Raw genomic sequence first — 18,097 nt, forward strand, 5'->3', positions numbered from 1 at the left:
AGATAGGGTGATAGACATGAAGTCAGGAGACTGAGGAAGGGAAGGGACAGGACTTGGGGTCCCAGTGGTAGGCTCAACATCAGAGGCCACCCTCCAAGCCCGAGAAGAGTGTATGCAGCCTTGGCTCACAGCTGCTGTTGTTCGGTTGCTCAGTCATGTCCGACTCTTTGCAACCCCATGGACTGCAGCACGCCAGGCTTCCCTGTCCTTCACCATCTCCCGGAGCTTGCTCAGACTCATGTCCATTGAGTCGGTGATGCCATCCAACCATCTCATCCTCTGTTACCCCCTTCCCCTGCCTTCAATCTTTCCCAGCATCAGGGTCTTTTCTAATGAGTCAGCTCTTTCCATCAGGTGGTCAAAGTACAAAGTACTGGAGCTTCAGCTTCAGCACCAGTCTTTCTAATGAACATTCAGGACTGATTTTCTTTAGGATTGACTGGTTTGATCTCCTTGCCGTCCAAGGCACAACTAGAACAGAGGAATTTCTAAGATGAGAACTTCCAAGATCAATGGAGCATGTAGGAATAGAATTTCAATGACCCATTTTGGTTGTCACTGGTTGTTTCCATCTCTCCCACTAAGAGAAACTCATAAAAGTGGGCTCAGAGGAAGTGCCTGCAATGGGCTTCCAGGGTTCAGGCAGTGCCAGGGCAGTGTCCATTTATGACCGGCAGGGGGCAGCACGACAACTTACAGAAACCAAAATGAGAAATCGTTTCCGACGACTAAAAAAATAACCGCAAACCACCCCCCAACTGAAACGAGGGACGTTTTGGTGATTAATTTGTGCATTCCAAAGCGATTGATGTGGCTAATTTGTAATTAGCAAGTTTTGCTACAGTTTCAACAGCTTTTCACACCAGGGTATGCCTTGCACTTCTTGTTCCGATTTCTTTTTGTTATTAAACACATATTCTACCTATTACTGCCTCTAGTGTGGATTTTTCTGCCTCTGCGTGGAATGATCTTGGACAGCATTCTCTCAAATTTCTGAGTCTGTTGGCAGAGAGGGGTTTTTAATCGAAGAGACAGTGTAACAAATGTTGAAGTTTTGTTTTGTTTTTGTCATCTACAATTGCTTCATTTCAGCACAATTGCTTAAATTATTTAAAAGTGTTCCCTTCCAAACCTGGTCCATAGGCATACATTTTTGCAAAGACATAATCGGAGTCTGTTTTATCATTTTTAAAAAGAAGCTCATATATATATGTTCTGTTCTGCTAAGTATCTAGTCTCTTCTGAGATCTCACCCACTTCCTGAACTTCAAATATCACATTGCCCAGAAAGGCAGCCACATGTTTATCTCCACTCAACCCCCGGTATTTATTCATCCATCCTTCCATCCATCCATTAATTCATTCCATGCACTGTGCTTCGGACTGGAAATACAAATGTGAGAAGAAGGTGTGGTCCTGTTTGGGAGCTTACAGAGCCTTTGGTGGTGGATGGGGAGGGTGGAGAAGTGAACAGACCATTATGCTGCAGTGAGATTGGTGATCCAGTGGGATTTTTGAGGAAGAAACCCTAAAACTGACTTGGGGGCCTGAAGAAAGGGGAGAAGACCAGCTGAGCAGAGGAAACTGCAAATGCAAAGATACAGACACTCAAAACATCGTGGCATCTTCCAGAAACCACAGTGGTTTAATATTAGAGTGTATGTTGGCTGGAGACTGAGACAGTAAGGCTGGCAGGCAGGGACCAGATCCGTGAGGGTCTTGCACAGGTCTTAGGCCACTGTCTTGTAGATGATGAACAACTTAGTTCCAATGGGTTTGTCACTCTGCAGCTAGAGTGAGAATGTATTGTGAAGATGAAGAGATAACCAAGGTGTACCCAGTGCTTCAGAATCCCACAGAATCAAGCGGCAGGTGGGATCTTAGTTCCCTGACCAAGGATCGAACCTGCGCCCCCTGCAGTGGAAGCTCTGAGTTCTAACCATTGGACTACCAGGGAAGTCCCTCCAATCCCTAGATTTTAGCAGTGCTGGAAAGTCCCGGTATTCCCTTCTCCAGACGCTTCACCCACGAGCCACACTCTTCTTCATCCCAAGTGTAAATGGCTTCCTGGAGTTCTTGCTTAATGTCTGGGCTTTGCACATGCTGTGCCCTCTCCTGGAGCAATCTTTTCCTCTCGGGCTAACCAGAGTCTGAGTTGAAACCTCCGGCCTCAGTCTTACCTGGTCCTGGACTAGATCAGGTCCCCTGCTCTATGTCTCAAAGCTGCCCCTCCTGAGTGTTATATTCTCAGCAGTGTGTCTTTCCTTTCAGACTGTGAGCTCTGTGACAGATTATCTTGCTATCTCCAGAGCAGAGGCTCAGCTAACATTGTACACAGCAAGAATGAATGCATGGAGCTTTTGGACAATGTACTTGTTATTTCTACCCGCATATTTCTCAGAATGATGAACCCTACCCTTCCCAGGTAGGGTATCAGTATTTTTCTACCTGCCCCTTCCCAGGATATGCCCCCAAGTCAGCCCCATGACCCCCATCTGCTGCCCAGTCAGCTCCTCCTCTAACTTGCAGATTTCTCTGACCACTCAAAACAGAGGCAACTCTTCCCTCACTTCCTCCTCCTCTCTGCTCAGCAACTGAGTCCTTCCCTTTAATTTCTATTTTCTTTTTTTCTGACACCATACTAGAACAGTTTCAAAGTAGGGGGAAAATATGGGTTTTACAACAAGACAGGTCTAGGTTCCAATCTCCGATCTACTATATTTGGGTTTCCTTGGGTGAGTTTCTAACCTCTTTAAGCCTCAAATTCCCAGTTTGTGAAATGGGGATGTTATACACAGTAGAAACACTGTGACTTTAGTACAAGTCAGGAGGTAAATAGATACCTCTTGTTGTTTCCGTGTCAGATATCTCCTGCTTAAAAACCTGAGAGGTTGTTACTTGTCAGATCAGATCAGATCAGTCGCTCAGTTGTGTCTGACTCTTTGCTACCCCATGAATTGCAGCACGCCAGGCCTCCCAGTCCATCACCAACTCCCGGAGTTCACTCAGACTCACGTCCATCGAGTCAGTGATGCCACCCAGCCATCTCATCCTCTGTCGTCCCCTTCTCCTCCTGCCCCCAATCCCTTCCAGCATCAGAGTCTTTTCCAATGAGTCAACTCTTCGCATGAGGTGGCCAAAGTACTGGAGTTTCAGCTTTAGCATCATTCCTTCCAAAGAAATCCCAGGGCTGATCTCCTTCAGAATGGACTGGTTGGATCTCCTTGCAGTCCAAGGGACTCTCAAGAGTCTTCTCCAACACCACAGTTCAAAGGCATCAATTCTTTGGCGCTCAGCCTTCTTCACAGTCCAACTCTCACGTCCATACATGACCACAGGAAAAACCATAGCCTTGACTAGACGAACCTTTGTTGGCAAAGTAATGTCTCTGCTTTTGAATATGCTATCTAGGTTGGTCATAACTTTCCTTCCAAGGAGTAAGCGTCGTTTAATTTCATGGCTGCAGTCACCATCTGAAGTGATTTTGGAGCCCAGAAAAATAAAGTCTGACACTGTTTCCACTGTTTCCCCATCTATTTCCCATGAAGTGATGGGACCGGATGCCATGATCTTCGTTTTCTGAATGTTGAGCTTTAAGCCAACTTTTTTACTCTCCACTTTCACTTTCATCAAGAGGCTTTTGAGTTCCTCTTCACTTTCTGCCATAAGGCTGGTGTCATCTGCATAGTTGAGGTTATTGATATTTCTCCCGGCAATCTTGATTCCAGCTTGTGTTTCTTTCAGTCCAGCGTTTCTCATGATATACTCTGCATATAAGTTAAATAAAGAGGGTGACAACATACAGCCTTGACGTACTCCTTTTCCTATTTGGAACCAGTCTGTTGTTTCATGTTCAGTTCTAACTGTTGCTTCCTGACCTACATACAAATTTCTCAAGAGGCAGATCAGGTGGTCTGGTATTCCCATCTCTTTCAGAATTTTCCACAGTTTATTGTGATCCACACAGTCAAAGGCTTTGACATAGTCAATAAAGCAGAAATACATGCTTTTCTGGAACTCTCTTGCTTTTTCATGATCCAGCAGATGTTGGCAATTTGATCTCTGGTTCCTCTTCCTTTTCTAAAACCAGATTGAACATCAGGAAGTTCACGGTTCACATATTGCTGAAGCCTGGCTTGAAGAATTTTAAGCATTACTTTACTAGCGTGTGAGATGAGTGCAACTGTGCGGTAGTTTGAGCATTCTTTGGCATTGCCTTTCTTTGGGATTGGAATGAAGCCTAAACTGTGCATCTTGGCCTTGCTTCTCATTACTCCTCCCCCTAAATCCTAAACTCTTGTCAATCTGAAATATTGGCTGATTTCATCACTCTTTCCTCCTTGCTTTCATGTTGCAGTTCAAACACCAAGTCCTCCCTGACTACCTGAGCACGAGGTAACTGGCTCCCTCCTCTCAGTCCGGTATGTAGTTCAGTGGCCCTCAGGACCAACTGTTTTGTCTTGCAGACTAGGCAACTCTCTTCTAGAAGACAAACTGCTGAAAGCAGAGGCTTTGTCAGGTTCATCTATCACTCTGCACAGTGCCTGGCATGCAGCTGATGCTCAACAAGTACTGAGTGAAAGAACAATTCATTCTCGTCATTTCAGTGGGCTTGTTTTCTCTACAGGATCAGCCGTTTGGTTATTCTCACCTCTAGCTATTTTTTTGGCTTCCAGGAAGCACATTACCATTGGATGCTCTGTTCTCTCCTTTAACTGCAAGGAGCTTTTGGAACTGAAAAATAAGAGTTACTCCTCCAAGCCTCATCTTCTGCCACTCCCCGGTTATGAATTGAACTCCTCAGCATTGCAGGGAACACGACTCTCACGCCTCTGTTCCTTTGTACGTGCATGCTGTTCCCTTTGCCTGGAATGCCCTTACCCTGGCTTCTCTGGCGAACTCCTACACATCCTGCAAGACTCGGCTCCGTCATCACCTTCTCTGAGAAAGCTTTTCTGAGATGGGCAAAGTAGCAACCCCTCTCTCCCATCTTTTTAGCTTCCTCAGCGTTACTCCAAATAATTCTAACAGTATTTGCGGTATTATTTGTTTCTGTTTCTTTTTCTTCCACTCCTCTAGACCCTGAATTCCTTGAGGGCCAGGATTTCTGTTCATTGTTGTACCTTCTATAGTTCGCACAGTGCTTAGCATGTATTAAGCACTTGATTCAATGGATGAACGAATAGGTTAATTCATCTCATACTGCAGAGTTTGATGTGAAGTGAAAGTCGCTCAGTCGTGTCCGAATCTTTGTGACCCCATGGACTGTAGTCCATGGAATTCTCCAGGCCAGAATACTAGAATGAGTAGCTTTTTCCCTTCCCCAGGAGATCTTCCCAACCCAGGGATCGAACCCTGGTCTCCTGCATCGCGGGCGGAGTCTTTACCAGCTGAGCCACCAGCGAAACCCAAGCATACTGGAGAATTTGTTTGGACCAAATTCTCAAATATCTCAAGACCTGGTCCTCTATTTGGAGTTCTTCAAGCTGGAGATTCCTTCCTCCTCACCTCCCCCGCCCTCCCCCCATACCCCAGCCAAATTGCCTCGGTTTGGTGGAAGGGGAAAAGAAGCGATCAGGACATGGAGGACAGTCATTTCTCCGAGTGAGCGCTAATTTACCCGCTCTGGCACCGAAAGGGTTACAAAGACCGCGGCGGGTGGAGCCCGGCCGGTGCCACCTGCTGAGGGGCGGCCCGGCGCCTGCGCCCTGGCCCGTCCCCGTCTACCTGCGGGGGCCTGGCGGGGGTGGGGCGCTTGCGCTCTGGGTCTTTTCCGCCGGGGGAAGTCTCGCGGGGGTGGGGCGGGGCGGGGCCGCGCGCGCAAGTTCTCGCGGGACCCCGACGAGGAGCGGAAGTGAGGCGGCTGTGCTGCTTCAGCGACCGGACGGCGGCGGCGGCGGCGGCGACGACGACGAAGACGGGCAGGACTGTGGCGGTGACGGCGGCGGGGACAGGCGCTGCCCTCTGGGAGCCGCAGCGGGGTCGGCAGCCGCTCGCACCGCTGCGGAGGGGCCGGCCGGGCCAGAAGCCGAGCAGCTGCGCCACGGTGAGCGCGGCCGGTGGCGGCGCCGCTGCCCCGGTGCCCCTTCCTCCCCGCTTCGGTAGCGGGAGTTGGCCCGGGGTCGGGGGGGGTGGCCCGGGCCTGGCGAACCGGGGGCTGCCGGGCCTGGAGGTCGGGAGAGCGGAACCCCCGGGCTCGGAGCTCCACGTTTCCCCTTTTGGGGCGCTTCCTTCCTGGGCACCGTTCCTCCCCTGATCCTGGACAGAGCCCCAGACCGCGGCGCAGGAGGACGGGGTGGGTGGGTTCCTAATTGAATTTCACGCCTTTTCCGTGAGGGTTTTGCGCCGCAGGGGCCCGGGGAGAAGAAGCCCCAGAGCACCGGGCGCTCATTCCGTGAGTCAGTCTGACTCGGCACCGGGAGGCTGGGGGTTCGCGGTGGTTGCGAATGTGGTAATGGATGCTTCTTCAACCTGCTCGGCCACCACGTCACCATCTCCGGGTGTTTGGGGGCCGAATTTTGGGAGAAAACCCACCACTCCTATTAAATCCTGTGAGCGAGGACGTTTGCTATCGGAGCCAGTCGAAATGGCTTTGTTTCTGTCGCGTTTTGTTTTTTTTTTGCGGGGGACTACTCTTTGGAAAAAAACGTTTGTCAAGAAAAATAAGCAGCAGTTGACTGGAATGCTTCGAGGAGAGAGAGGAGGGAATCCCTGGTGTTCTTCATTTTGCAGCGCTCTCCGTGTATCTGATGGTAAGCCCTGTGAGTTACAGCTTATTTAGGGAGTTAAGTCTAGGTTGGCTTCAGGTACAGTAACAGTATAATTTGCAGGGGAGCCCAGGTGCCCTCGAAGTCTGTCTTTGGGTACTGTTGATTCTCGGAAAAAGCGGGAAAGACTTGTGAGAGAAATTAGCGTTAGTCTTGGCTTTCTAGTGCCTCTTTCGCTTCCCTGCTCCCCAGTTGTTTCGTTCTGTTTCTCTCTTTCCACTGCGGACACTAAATGCTTACTCGTATAATGCAAGTCACTTGCCCCCTCCCCCCCGTTTTTTTCTTATCTACTTCCCTTTCCTCCTCATTGTCCCCTCTCTGGTACAGTTTTTTGAGGTTTCGGCTCTTTGGCATAATTTGTTTTCTCCCTCATTTAAAGATCCCGTTTCTCTCCCGGGAAGATGCCCTCTTTCTTGCTTTATCCTTTACTTTTGAGCGTTCACTGTGTTCCTTCAGCCAGCCAGAAGGGTTGCTAGAGAGCCGTGCGAGACTCAAGTTCTCCCGCCTGGGAACTGGGAGGCTCAAAGGATTGAATTCAGCCACAAGTAATCAATACTGCCCACTAGGTCATAAGTGTAGCTTGCTTGTGGTTTTGTGTTTTATTGGTTTTCTTCGTGTTTAGATCACGGTTTTCTGCCTGCTCACGCTTCTCTTTTTATGTCTCTCTGAAAAGGAGATTGGGTCACTTGGGAGCTTATATTGGCTTTTAGTGGGGGTGATGAATGTTCAAAACGAAAACCAATGATAGCCTGTACTACAGTAGAATTAAGGTAGCCTGATACATTTAAGGAAATAAAACTTATTTAGATCATTGATGAATTAATTAAAAGCTTGTTGGTGGTAATAGTACTAATTTGTTCCTTACCAGCCTTCTGAGATCAGGTGTCTTTTCCTGCATCTGTTGTAATCAGCCTTCTTTGTTATTGTTGGGTTTTTTTTTTTTTTTTTTTTTGGAGAAAGAAATAACTTTGTTTTGTTACTCCTTCCTTTGTTAAGAATTTTCTGAATCCCCAAATTAAAAAAGGTTAATTCTTGTAATCAACTTTCTTTGATACTAAAAGCAGGCACTGAAATGCTTGAGGCAGTTTACTTACTCAGCCAGTGTATACAGATTTGGGAGACTGCTAGGTTTTAAATACTACTAGTCAGTGGGACGACAGAGGATGAGATGGCTGGATGGCATCACTGACTCCATGGACATGAGTCTGGGTGAACTCCGGGAGTTGGTGATGGACAGGGAGGCCTGGCGTGCTGAGATTCATGGGGTCGCAAAGAGTCGGACACGACTGAGCGACTGATCTGATGTGATCTGAGTCAGTGGTACTTAGAGATTTTTCTCCGTGATTGCTGTTACTGTGTTGCATGTTGTACAGCAACAGCTCTAGTTGTTACTTAGAACACAAGAGTAGTAGAATTTGGAGAAATGATGTAATAAGAAGTAGAGATCCATCCTGAGAGAAACTAATAGTTACTTGCTTAATTCAGAAGAACTTTCTGGCAGTCTTGAATCCCACTGAGAGCCTTTGGTTCTATTTGTCAAAGCTGGCTTTTCCCAGTTGTGCCAAGTGAGTGTGTTTTCACTCTGTGCCAAGACATGGCAGTGCATGGTCTGAGATGCAGAGCTTGAAATCTGGTCCAGGAGCCCTTACAGGACAGCCTTGTTTCGTTTTGTTTTAATTTAGCATGCATAAGAGTTACCTGTGGGGCTTCCCTTGTGGTCCAGTGGTTAAGACTCTGAACTTCTGCTGCAGGGGGGCGAGGGTTCCATCCCTGGTCAGGGAACTAAGATCTCATGTGGCGTGGCGAGGCCAAAACAAAAAACATTACCTGTGAATCTTGTTTAAAGTTAGGTTCCGGGGCTAAGGTCACACTACACTGCAGAACTCCAGAAGGTGCCTCTCAGTGAAGCAGTCCCTGAATGGGCTGATTTTGATGTAACTGGTCCAAGGGCCAGAATTGCTGTTACAGGATGCATCTGTAAATTTGTGAGACTGCAACGTGACTTTAAATTACTGAACTTAAAATTATACTTTCTGTACAGAGTAAACAATTAAAAGCCTAACAGAATAAGTGACTATAGATGTGATCAGTTTTACATGTGGGAATATTTGTGCATTGTTAGGACTTGGATTTGGGGTTTCCCTGGTGGCTCAGCTGGTAAAGAATCTGCCTGCAATGCAGGAGGCCCCGGTTCGATTCCTGGATTGGGAGGATCCTCTGGAGAAGGGATAGGCTACCCACTCCTGTATTCTTGGGATTCCCTGCTAGTTCAGCTGGTAAAGAATCCACCTGCAATGCAGGAGATCCCTGTTTGATTCCTGGGTGGGGACAATCCCCTGGAGAAGGGAAAGGCTACCCACTCCAGTATTCTGGCCTGGAACATTCCATGGACTATAGTCCATGGGCTCTCAAAGAGTCAGACATGACTGAGTGACTTTCACTTTCAGGACTTGGATTTGGAGCTGTTGAAGTTTATATTTACTGGTCAATGTGCTTAATTGCATCCGACTTTTTTGTGACACCATAGACTGTAGCCCACCAGGCTCCTCTGTCAGTGGGATTTCCCAGGCAAGAATACTGGAGTGGGTTGCCATTTCCTCCTCCAGGGGATTTTCCCGACTGAGGGATCGAACTCACATCTCCTGCATTGCGTCTCCTGTGTTGTAGGCCGATTCTTTACCACTGAGCCACCAGGGTAACCTATATTTAATGGGATTGTTAATTTGCCTACCAGTGCATTCTACTGAGTCTGTGTGTAGATGGAACTCTAGATTTACTGAGAGCACGTGGACTGATATTGAAGAGGGACCAGTGATGCTGGTTAATACCTCTTAGCGCTTTACAGCAGGGACTCAGCCTTTACAGGCTTTTTAATTAGCAAAATGACTTTATAAGGTGTAGGTGCTGTGATTTTCCTCATTTTCCAGCTGAGGGACACTAGGAATTAGAGAACGTGAGTTATTTCTCCAGTGTTGCCCACCCAGTTAATAAGTGGTAAAGTGATAGCTGAATCCCGGTCTAACTCCAGAGCATCAGTGAGGTTTTGGGTTTTCTTTCTAACTGTAATAGCAATACGTGCTTATGGTGAAAACAGTGAAAGTGCAGTTGAGGCCTGTGGTCCAGCAAGTAGAAATATTCTGTCTCACAAAAATATCTGTCTTACTTCCAGAGATAATCATTGTCAACCTTTCAAATTGTTTAATAACACACTGATACATATTGTTTTATAGAAATGGAATAACTAATTTTTCTGCAGTTCTTTAAAGACTTGAGCATATGTCTTGGTGCTTATATAGAAAGGTATTTCTTAGTTAGCTTCATGGATATTGATCGGGGATAGATGTATTTTGCACATGGTATTTGTGTCACTGTTTTAGTGAGATAAATCTGGAATGTGATATTGCTTGTCCAAGGATGAATAGGTGTCTTAAAATTATCAATAGATGCTATAAAATTACTCTCTGAAAAGATTGAATTGATTAATTCCCTGCTAGAGTGTGGACTGTAATGGTTTTAATGATTTTAATACAGTTCCAAGCATATTGTTAGATATATAGTAGTTCTTCAAAATGTTAAATTAATAAACATTGGATAAAGAGTCTGAGAATAGTATTGCAGAGACTGGATAAATCTTTAAAAATTTGACAATTAGTAGGCGAAAGAAATCTCATTGTTTAATTTGCTGGGTTTTTTTGGGGTGGGTGGGGTGTTTTTTGTTTGTTTTGGCTGTGCTATGCAGCTTGGGAGATATCAGTTCCCTGACCAGGGTTTGAACCTGGGCCATGGCTATGAAGGCCCTAATTTGCCATTTTTAATAGTGAAGATAAACATCTGCTAAGTAGATGTCCATTTTAAGTAGAGTCCATTTTAACTTATTTTTGAGTGACTTAATGTCAGTCTCTATGGAGATGTCAGCTCCGGGAGTTGGTGATGGACAGGGAAACCTGGCGTGCTGCAGTCCATGGGGTCGCAAAGAGTCAGATATGACTGAGCGACTGAGCTGAATGTCAGTCTCTATCCAATGCGCTTCATGTATGTATGTTATCTGATTTAATGCCTTGTGAATCAGTAAGTGATACTATCCCCATTTTTACAGAAGAGCGAACTGAGGCTTGTTTAAAAGGCTTGTTCAAAATTACGGCTGATATGCATCAGGGTCAGTACTTGAACCCGGGTCAGCTTGCTGTTACAAACCATGCAGGCTTAACACTAAGCTATGTTGGTCTAGTGTCCTGTATTTTATTTTCTGTGAATTTTGGGAAGGAGAGAGTTGCATAGAGAAAATAAAATCCTATGAATACCTTTGTGTGCCTGTGTGTGCTCAGTCATGTCTGACTTTTTGCAACCTGAGGGACTGTAGCTTGCCTGGCTCCTCTGTCCTTGAGTTTTCCCAGGTAAGAATACTGGAATGGATTGCCGTCTTCTCCAGGGGATCTTCCTGACCTAGGGATCGAACCCAAGTCTCTTGCATCAGCAGGTAGATTCTTTACCGCTGTACCACTTGGGAAGCCCACAAATACCTTTAGGAGACTGCCTTTTAGGATGCGGTGCAAATGAACAACTCGAGCTGCACTCGCCGTTTTAACGTTGCCTGAGATTGGCTGCAGGGTGTGGGCTGGTCACAGTTCAGACACACTCTGGTCAGGCTTCGGGTTAGTGTACTCCCAGTCCATTTTCCTGGGGAATCAACAGCAGCATCCACTCTTAAAATCGTTATACATTGTGTGTACTTTTAGATTTCTTTCTTTTTAAGCAATTAGTGTGGCGTACGTGATAGAATGTTTCTGTCTTTAGTGAAACACACCCTTTTGAATTTCTCTAGCCTGGGTTCTTTTCTGTGGCTAGCCTAACAAGCTGACCTCCTCGCATTTCCTCTGTGAGACACTAATTTTTATTTGGCACAGCCACCAGAGCTACTGATTAGTTTCATTTCTGTTCAACTGTATCTTACAAAGCAGTTGTTGCTTGAAACACAGTTTTCTTGAGTGTTAATCTGTTTAAGCTTTCTCTAGAAAACCTAAGGTAGAAAGTTGAGTAACAGGAAAGCAAATGTTGAAAACCGTCTTGATTTCTAGGGTCTGGCTGTTTGGTCACACTGCAGTTGTCTGGAATCCTGAATGACGAAGTTTATGCCCCGTGACACATAGTACCTTTAGAGCCACAGTGCTTTGGGTTTCTGTCTGATTTCTGTTTTTCAAAAATTAAACTCTTTAATTTTTTTTGACCTGCGTAATTATCCTTCAGCTTCTCATCATTGGTACCTAGTCCCAATAATCAGACCTGGAGACCAATAAAAATAAAGGGTCAGGTCAGGGTATGGAAAATGTTGATAGGCATGTAGCAGAGATTTTTTTGGAGAAGCTGTAAAAAAAATTTTTTTTCAATATGTATACATTGGAAAGTAGGCAGAAAGAGGAGAAAGTTGTTAATGCCGGGAAAACTGAAAGATTATACCAGAAAGGAAGACTGGTTATCATACGTTATTTATTTATTTATTTATTTTTTCATACGTTATTTAAATTACTAGTGAACAATATTTCCTAATGTAATAGTATGAAAAAGCGTTAGTTTCTCAGTCGTGTCTGACTCTTTGCCACCCTGTGGACTGTAGCCTGCCAGGCTCCTCTGTCCATGGGATTCTCCAGGCAGGAATACTGGAGTAGGTTGCCAGCTGGTTAAACCAGAATGTGTGGCATTATAGGGATGGGCTGTTTTCACTCAGTCGTGTCTGAATCTTTGCGACCCCATGGACTGAAGCCCACCAGGCTTCTCTGTGGGATTCTCTAGGCAAGAACTATTGGAGTGGGTTGCCATTTCCTACTCGAGGGGATCCTCCTGACCCAGGGATGGAACTCACGTCTCCTGCTCAGCACAAATTCTTTACCACTGAACCACCTGGGAAGCCATAGGGATGGGGCAAGGTGAAGTTGGCAGGGGTGAAACAGCTGCGTCCTTGTCTTTTAGGTGACAGGTGACGGCTGGAATAAACTAAGAAACAGCAGCAGAAGCATATTATTTAGAAATATTGTTAGTAAACTTAGAGAAACTATAACCAAAATTGAGAGTGATTGCTTGTGGGTGTTGGGTAGGGAACTGTTCTTTTTAATAAGCCTTTTATTTACCCTGACTTTAAAAATTACATATATGGATTCATGTCATTAAAAAGTAACTATGGTGAGTGTAAGTAAAGGGTATTTAAGGACACACAAATACTCTGAGATTGGTGTTCGTTTTTTTATATATATATTTGTTAGGACTCTTTCTTTGCTTTCCTCTCTTAGAGCCAGCACAGCATAATATATCCTAGGTATGGCCTGACTGAATAAACATGGGTTTAGTTTATTAGTTTACCTGCCGTGGAATGTTTGGCCTTCAGAATTCGACTGAAGGACTTTTGTTGCCTGGTGAGTCTTTCCTCCTTGGTAACACTCATTTCCCTGTAATCTTAATATTCCCAGCTGGTTTACGCCTCAGTCTTTTTGCAGCTATGCTTGATTAATGCCCCAATTGTTAACTTTAGAACAAAAGAATGATAATCACTCGTGCCCCTCAAATGAGTCCTCTGCTAGATGGTAATTATCCACCGAAGGGTGTCACTATAAATAATCTGTCCTCATTCTGCCAGGGTCATTGTTGCTTCTGCTTTTGTTTAGCCTGTATGAAAATAGTGGCTGGCCAGACAAGAATGGGGCTTCATTTTCCTTTACTTGTGCAAAGGCCAAGGCTGTGTTTCAAGTTCAGGGCTCCAAACTCTTCACTCCTCTGCAGTGATTGTACTGCCCAGGTTCCTTCTCCATCACCTGGTACATGACCCAAGGGTTATTACAGAGTCTTTGCCTGCAAGATGCTGTTTGGATCAGTTTAGTACTCCTCTGGCTCTGAGAAAAGCAGCTGTTCTCAGGGTAACTGTGAGAGGCTTCTGTTTGGCCCTTTGGCACCATTTCCTAGGCAAGATATCTGGCAGCTCAGATTCTGAAAAAGGGATTGCTTTCAAGTGTAGATCAGGACTTAACTGTGCTCCTTAGGCTAGTTAGGAATGAGTCCGAGGCTGCTTCTGGAATGCTGAGCCTTGGACGGCTGTTTCAAGGGCTGTTGGCGCCCCTGAAGTCTTGGGGGTCTTGGAAGGGGAGCCCTTTGCAGGAGTCCGTCTCCGCCCACCAGAGATTCTGAGCTCCATCTCCTTTCTCTGGTCACCTGAGCTTGCCCATCACGGATCGCGAGTGGAGAGAAGCCAACTGAATAAAAAAGTAGTTCGCAGGGTCATGCTCCCACTTTCTAGGGGAGACGGTTTAGTTTCAGAAAACAGTTAAAGCAGCCAGGGACCAAACCCACGTTGCTGCCTTTTGACTATGGAGAAGGGGACCCAGCTTTTTCAAAAAACCAGATCGGTTGGTAGGAGAAAGGAGGGAAGGGGCCTGTATCACTGAGAAGAGTAGGGGGCCATCCCCTGGAGCAGGCCTTTCTTCCGGTGGACTGCATTTCGTGCCCGGAGAGCAGCGTGAAGGTCTAGGGAGGAAAGGCGGAGACCACCGGGACTCCAGCCGGTTCCTGCACGCCGAGCACACCCAGCGGGAGGGAAGAGGAAGTGTGATCGGGAAAGGCCCGAGCCGCCGCCGCCATTGGCCGGCAGGCCTGTCAGTCGCCTGGGGGCTGAGGCTGAAAAGAGGAAGAAGGAGCTCGGGGCTCCTGCCTGGAAGGGAGGGCGGAGGGCTGAGCCCGACCGAGCCAGGGGGCGTGGGGGCTGGGACGGCAGGCCGACGGGCAGGGCGGGGCTGCCTTCGATCGGGCCACTTCTCTCAATCTGCGCTCTTCTGATTCAGGGTGGCATTGTGTGTCCCGGCGTGCGGGAGCCAGTCCCCGAAGAGAGGCGAGGCTGAGCCCAGAGCGCTGGGTCGCTTCAGCAGGGAAGACTCCCTTCCCCCCTGCTCCAGGCTGCTGAGCCCTGAGCCCCGCTCAGAATGGAAGCCATCGCCAAATATGACTTCAAAGCCACCGCAGACGACGAGCTGAGCTTCAAAAGAGGGGACATCCTCAAGGTAAGTACTGATGCTCAGCAGGCGGTGAGACAGCCTCTCCCTGTGCTCACCTGCCTTCTTTTGCCCTGATAACACACAAAGAAGCTGTGCTTGTCCTTGTTTCATTGCCCACTTTAACATTGACCATCCTGGGTGATTTGGAAAGCTAGATACCTGGTGGAATATCAAATATGACTTCAGGTGGCTGGGGTGATGTACGGTCTTTAACTGCCTTTGTGTGAATGCTTAAGTATTCATATTTGCTTGTTGAAATTGGTAGTTCATGTAGAGTTTTTTTTTTTTTTTTTTTTAAAGAAGGATTTGTGAATAGCACTCAATTAGTCTTATTTTTGGAGAAGGAAATGGCAACCCACTCCAGTATTCTTGCCTGGAGAATCCCAGGGACAGGGAAGCCTGGTGGGCAGCCATCTGTGGGGTCACACAGAGTCAGACACGACTGAAGCGACTTAACAGCAACAGTCTTATTTTACATAGTCAAAAGATTTTTGCATTCTGGAATGTGATTCTAGTAGGTTAGAAATTAATTTACCCTGGTTTAGAGAGGTGGTTAGAAGTACATGGCAAAACTTATTCAAGAATCTCAGTGTATTCTTATTCTTTGTGAAACAGCTAATGGAGTTCTAAATAACAAGGTTCAACTTGCTATTGTACAACAGATTTTGATTTTCTTGGAAGAAACTTGAGCAGTTACCCCATATTAGGACACTTTGTTGCACGAAAGAAACCTGCTGACAGTTTAAAAATAAGCTTCTTTACAGTTTGCAGCTCATTTTGAGCCCCACTATTTACATGAGATTCGCCTCCCACTTGGCAAGTGTTAATTAGGGTAGCATGATGGCAGCAGCTTGCCCTTTTGGATACGCAGTTCATTTTTACACGGGTGGGTGTTATCGAATAGTGCATCAACCCTGGGAAAAACCTAAAGTTTAATGTTTGAGTCTTCACTGTGTCTCCAGTTTTGACTTTTTTCCACTGAACCTCAGTCAGATGGTTGGAATTTGCCAACCAGTTGTTTATTACTCTTAATGAAATTATTAGCATTTTATAAAGAAGAAAGTGGTAATACAGAAGTATGATTCTTTATCAGAGGGCTTGTGGCTTGTTTCTGAGTTTTGTGGGCCTGAGGAGAGTCATTCTTCCGCTCTGGCTACCGGAGGCGCAGAGTCCTGCTCCGAAGCTACCTACACGATGGCTTCCCTCATGTTAGAAATGCAGGCTGTGCTTCATAGAAGGCGATTGAAGAGCCCTGTAAGAAGCAGACTGCGTGTGTTCTTTTCAGCTGTTTTTGTGATGCCAAGCTTTTTGACAGTATTCTCAAAGTAAGCATGAAATTGTCAGAAAGCAGACAAAACCAGCTGACTGAAATACTATACGTCGTCTGTTTCTTTAGGTAGAAATCACCAGACTTAGACCCTAAATTATTCTGTCGTTGATTTCCAGAGGAGATTGATGGTTTCCTAGGTGATTACTATTTTCAGCAGATAACCTTCTCCTGATAGCATAATAAGATTGGCTCTTCAAAGAGGAAGAAAAAAAGACAAGTAGCCACGTTTGTCACTTGTACAAAAATGCTTTGGGGGTCAAGCTTCGGGGTTTTGTTTGTGTGTTTACTTAAATACAAATTAGAGTTTTTTGTTAAGCTTACCCTAGAAACTTGAAACTTGCACCTAGAAGTTCATATTTTTTCTGTAAGTCTGTCCAGCTGCACATTTAGCACTGAAGCAACAGATCAAAACAAAACTGTGAGCTTGAGTCTGTTTTAGAGAATTTTTAAGTGAGAACGTTCCCTGTTGGTACTACCACTGAAGTTAGTCTTGATCATGAGCATTTTGTAAGCTCTCTACCTTAAATCGGTAAACGTCTTGTTGTTTAGTCACTAAAGTTGTGTCTGACTCTTTGCGACCTCATGGACTGCAGCACACCAGGCTTCCTTGTCTTCAGTATTTCCTGGAATTTGCTCAAACTCATGTCCATTGAGTAGGTGATGCCATCTAACCATATCATCCTCTGTTGCCTCCTTCTCTTGCCTTCAATCTTTCCCAGGATCAGGGTCTTTTCCAGTCAGTCAGCTCTTCACATCAGGTGGCCAAAGGATTGCAGCTTCTGCAGCAGTCCTTCCAGTGCATATTCAGGGTCGATTTCCTTTAGGATTGATTGGTTTGCTCTCCTTGCTGTCCAGTGATTCTTGTTCAAACTTGTTGAACAAGTGTAATATCCTTTCCCATCCCACAATGAGGATGATAATGTAATTTTTTAATGAATTTTTATGATGGAGGAGAAAGTGAATCAGAATGCTCGCATTTACTTTCAGAGTGTCTGGGGAAAGAGAAAATACATATGTTTGGTTCTTTCCAGTTTGGCAGATAACTGGCATATGAAGTCATACTGCCATTATTGCTTTTGAATGGTAGCCGTTAGCTGTTTGTTAGTAATCTTGTGGCTTTACTCCAAAAAAAAGAGTGACGGTACAGTAGTTGCCCTTTGTCTCATAATCTGTGAAACAGCTGACTGAAGAGAAGGGACACTGCTTTGTCTTAAATGCTATTACTTAAAAAATAATTTTGTTTTCTTTTGATTATTCAAGGAGTAACTGGCTTCATTTGCATGGCTGTGATTTGTTTTGCTAACTCTTTAGGCTGTTGGTTGTGAGCCAAGTTATGGTTAGAAGTAGCTGGAAAGCATTGACCAGATTCCCTCGATTGAAATAAGCATATATTTTCTCTTTGTTGATAAGAGGGACACATACACATGGGCATTGAATACATTTTATTTGAAGATAATGAAATAGAAAGGGGCTTAGCCCTCTGCCTCTGGCTAGAGTTCCTGGTTAACTTTTGGTGGGTGTTGATGCCTGTCCTCCAGCACACCACTTCCTTAATTTCTGTTTATGTATCGATTTGTACTGCCCTGAGAAAAGAGAACAAGTTAAAACAGCTTTTTGGAAGCCTTAAGTAAGGCTTCAATATATCTGCCTTTGTTAATTTTCCTCTTAAAAAAAGCTTACGTTTTTCTTGAGGAGGGCCAGGGAGGGCACTGGGACATAGGGAATGGAAGAAACTGCTCTACTTCTGCAGTTCAGGCCTTACATGGCTGCTGCTGCTACTAAGTCGCTTCAGTTGTTTCTGATTCTGTGCGACCCCATAGACGGCAGCCCACCAGGCTCCCCCATCCTGCATGGCTGAAAGGAACCTAAATTTCGCCCCCATTGGAGGGCAGCCTTGAGATAGCCCCAGGGGTTCTCCACTGAGGCCCTGAATCCTCTGCCCTAGAATACACAGAATGCTGAGCTTATCT

General features: G+C 45.7%; 1 protein-coding gene across 2 annotated transcripts in view; it reads left to right on the forward strand.

Annotated features, from left to right (window-relative positions):
- Positions 1 to 5,857: 5,857 nt before the first annotated feature.
- Positions 5,858 to 18,097, forward strand: part of GRB2 (growth factor receptor bound protein 2) — a 66,115-nt gene continuing 53,875 nt past the window's right edge. The window contains 2 exon segments of one of the 2 annotated variants that reach the window (NM_001034630.1): positions 5,858 to 6,046; positions 14,588 to 14,803. In NM_001034630.1, the coding sequence (NP_001029802.1) occupies positions 14,726 to 14,803 (78 nt within the window). In that variant the 5' untranslated portion in view covers positions 5,858 to 6,046; positions 14,588 to 14,725. 2 annotated transcript variants of the gene reach the window in all.

This window comes from Bos taurus, chromosome 19 (assembly GCF_002263795.3).
Source record: "Bos taurus isolate L1 Dominette 01449 registration number 42190680 breed Hereford chromosome 19, ARS-UCD2.0, whole genome shotgun sequence".
NCBI classification, from domain to species: domain Eukaryota; kingdom Metazoa; phylum Chordata; class Mammalia; order Artiodactyla; family Bovidae; genus Bos; species Bos taurus.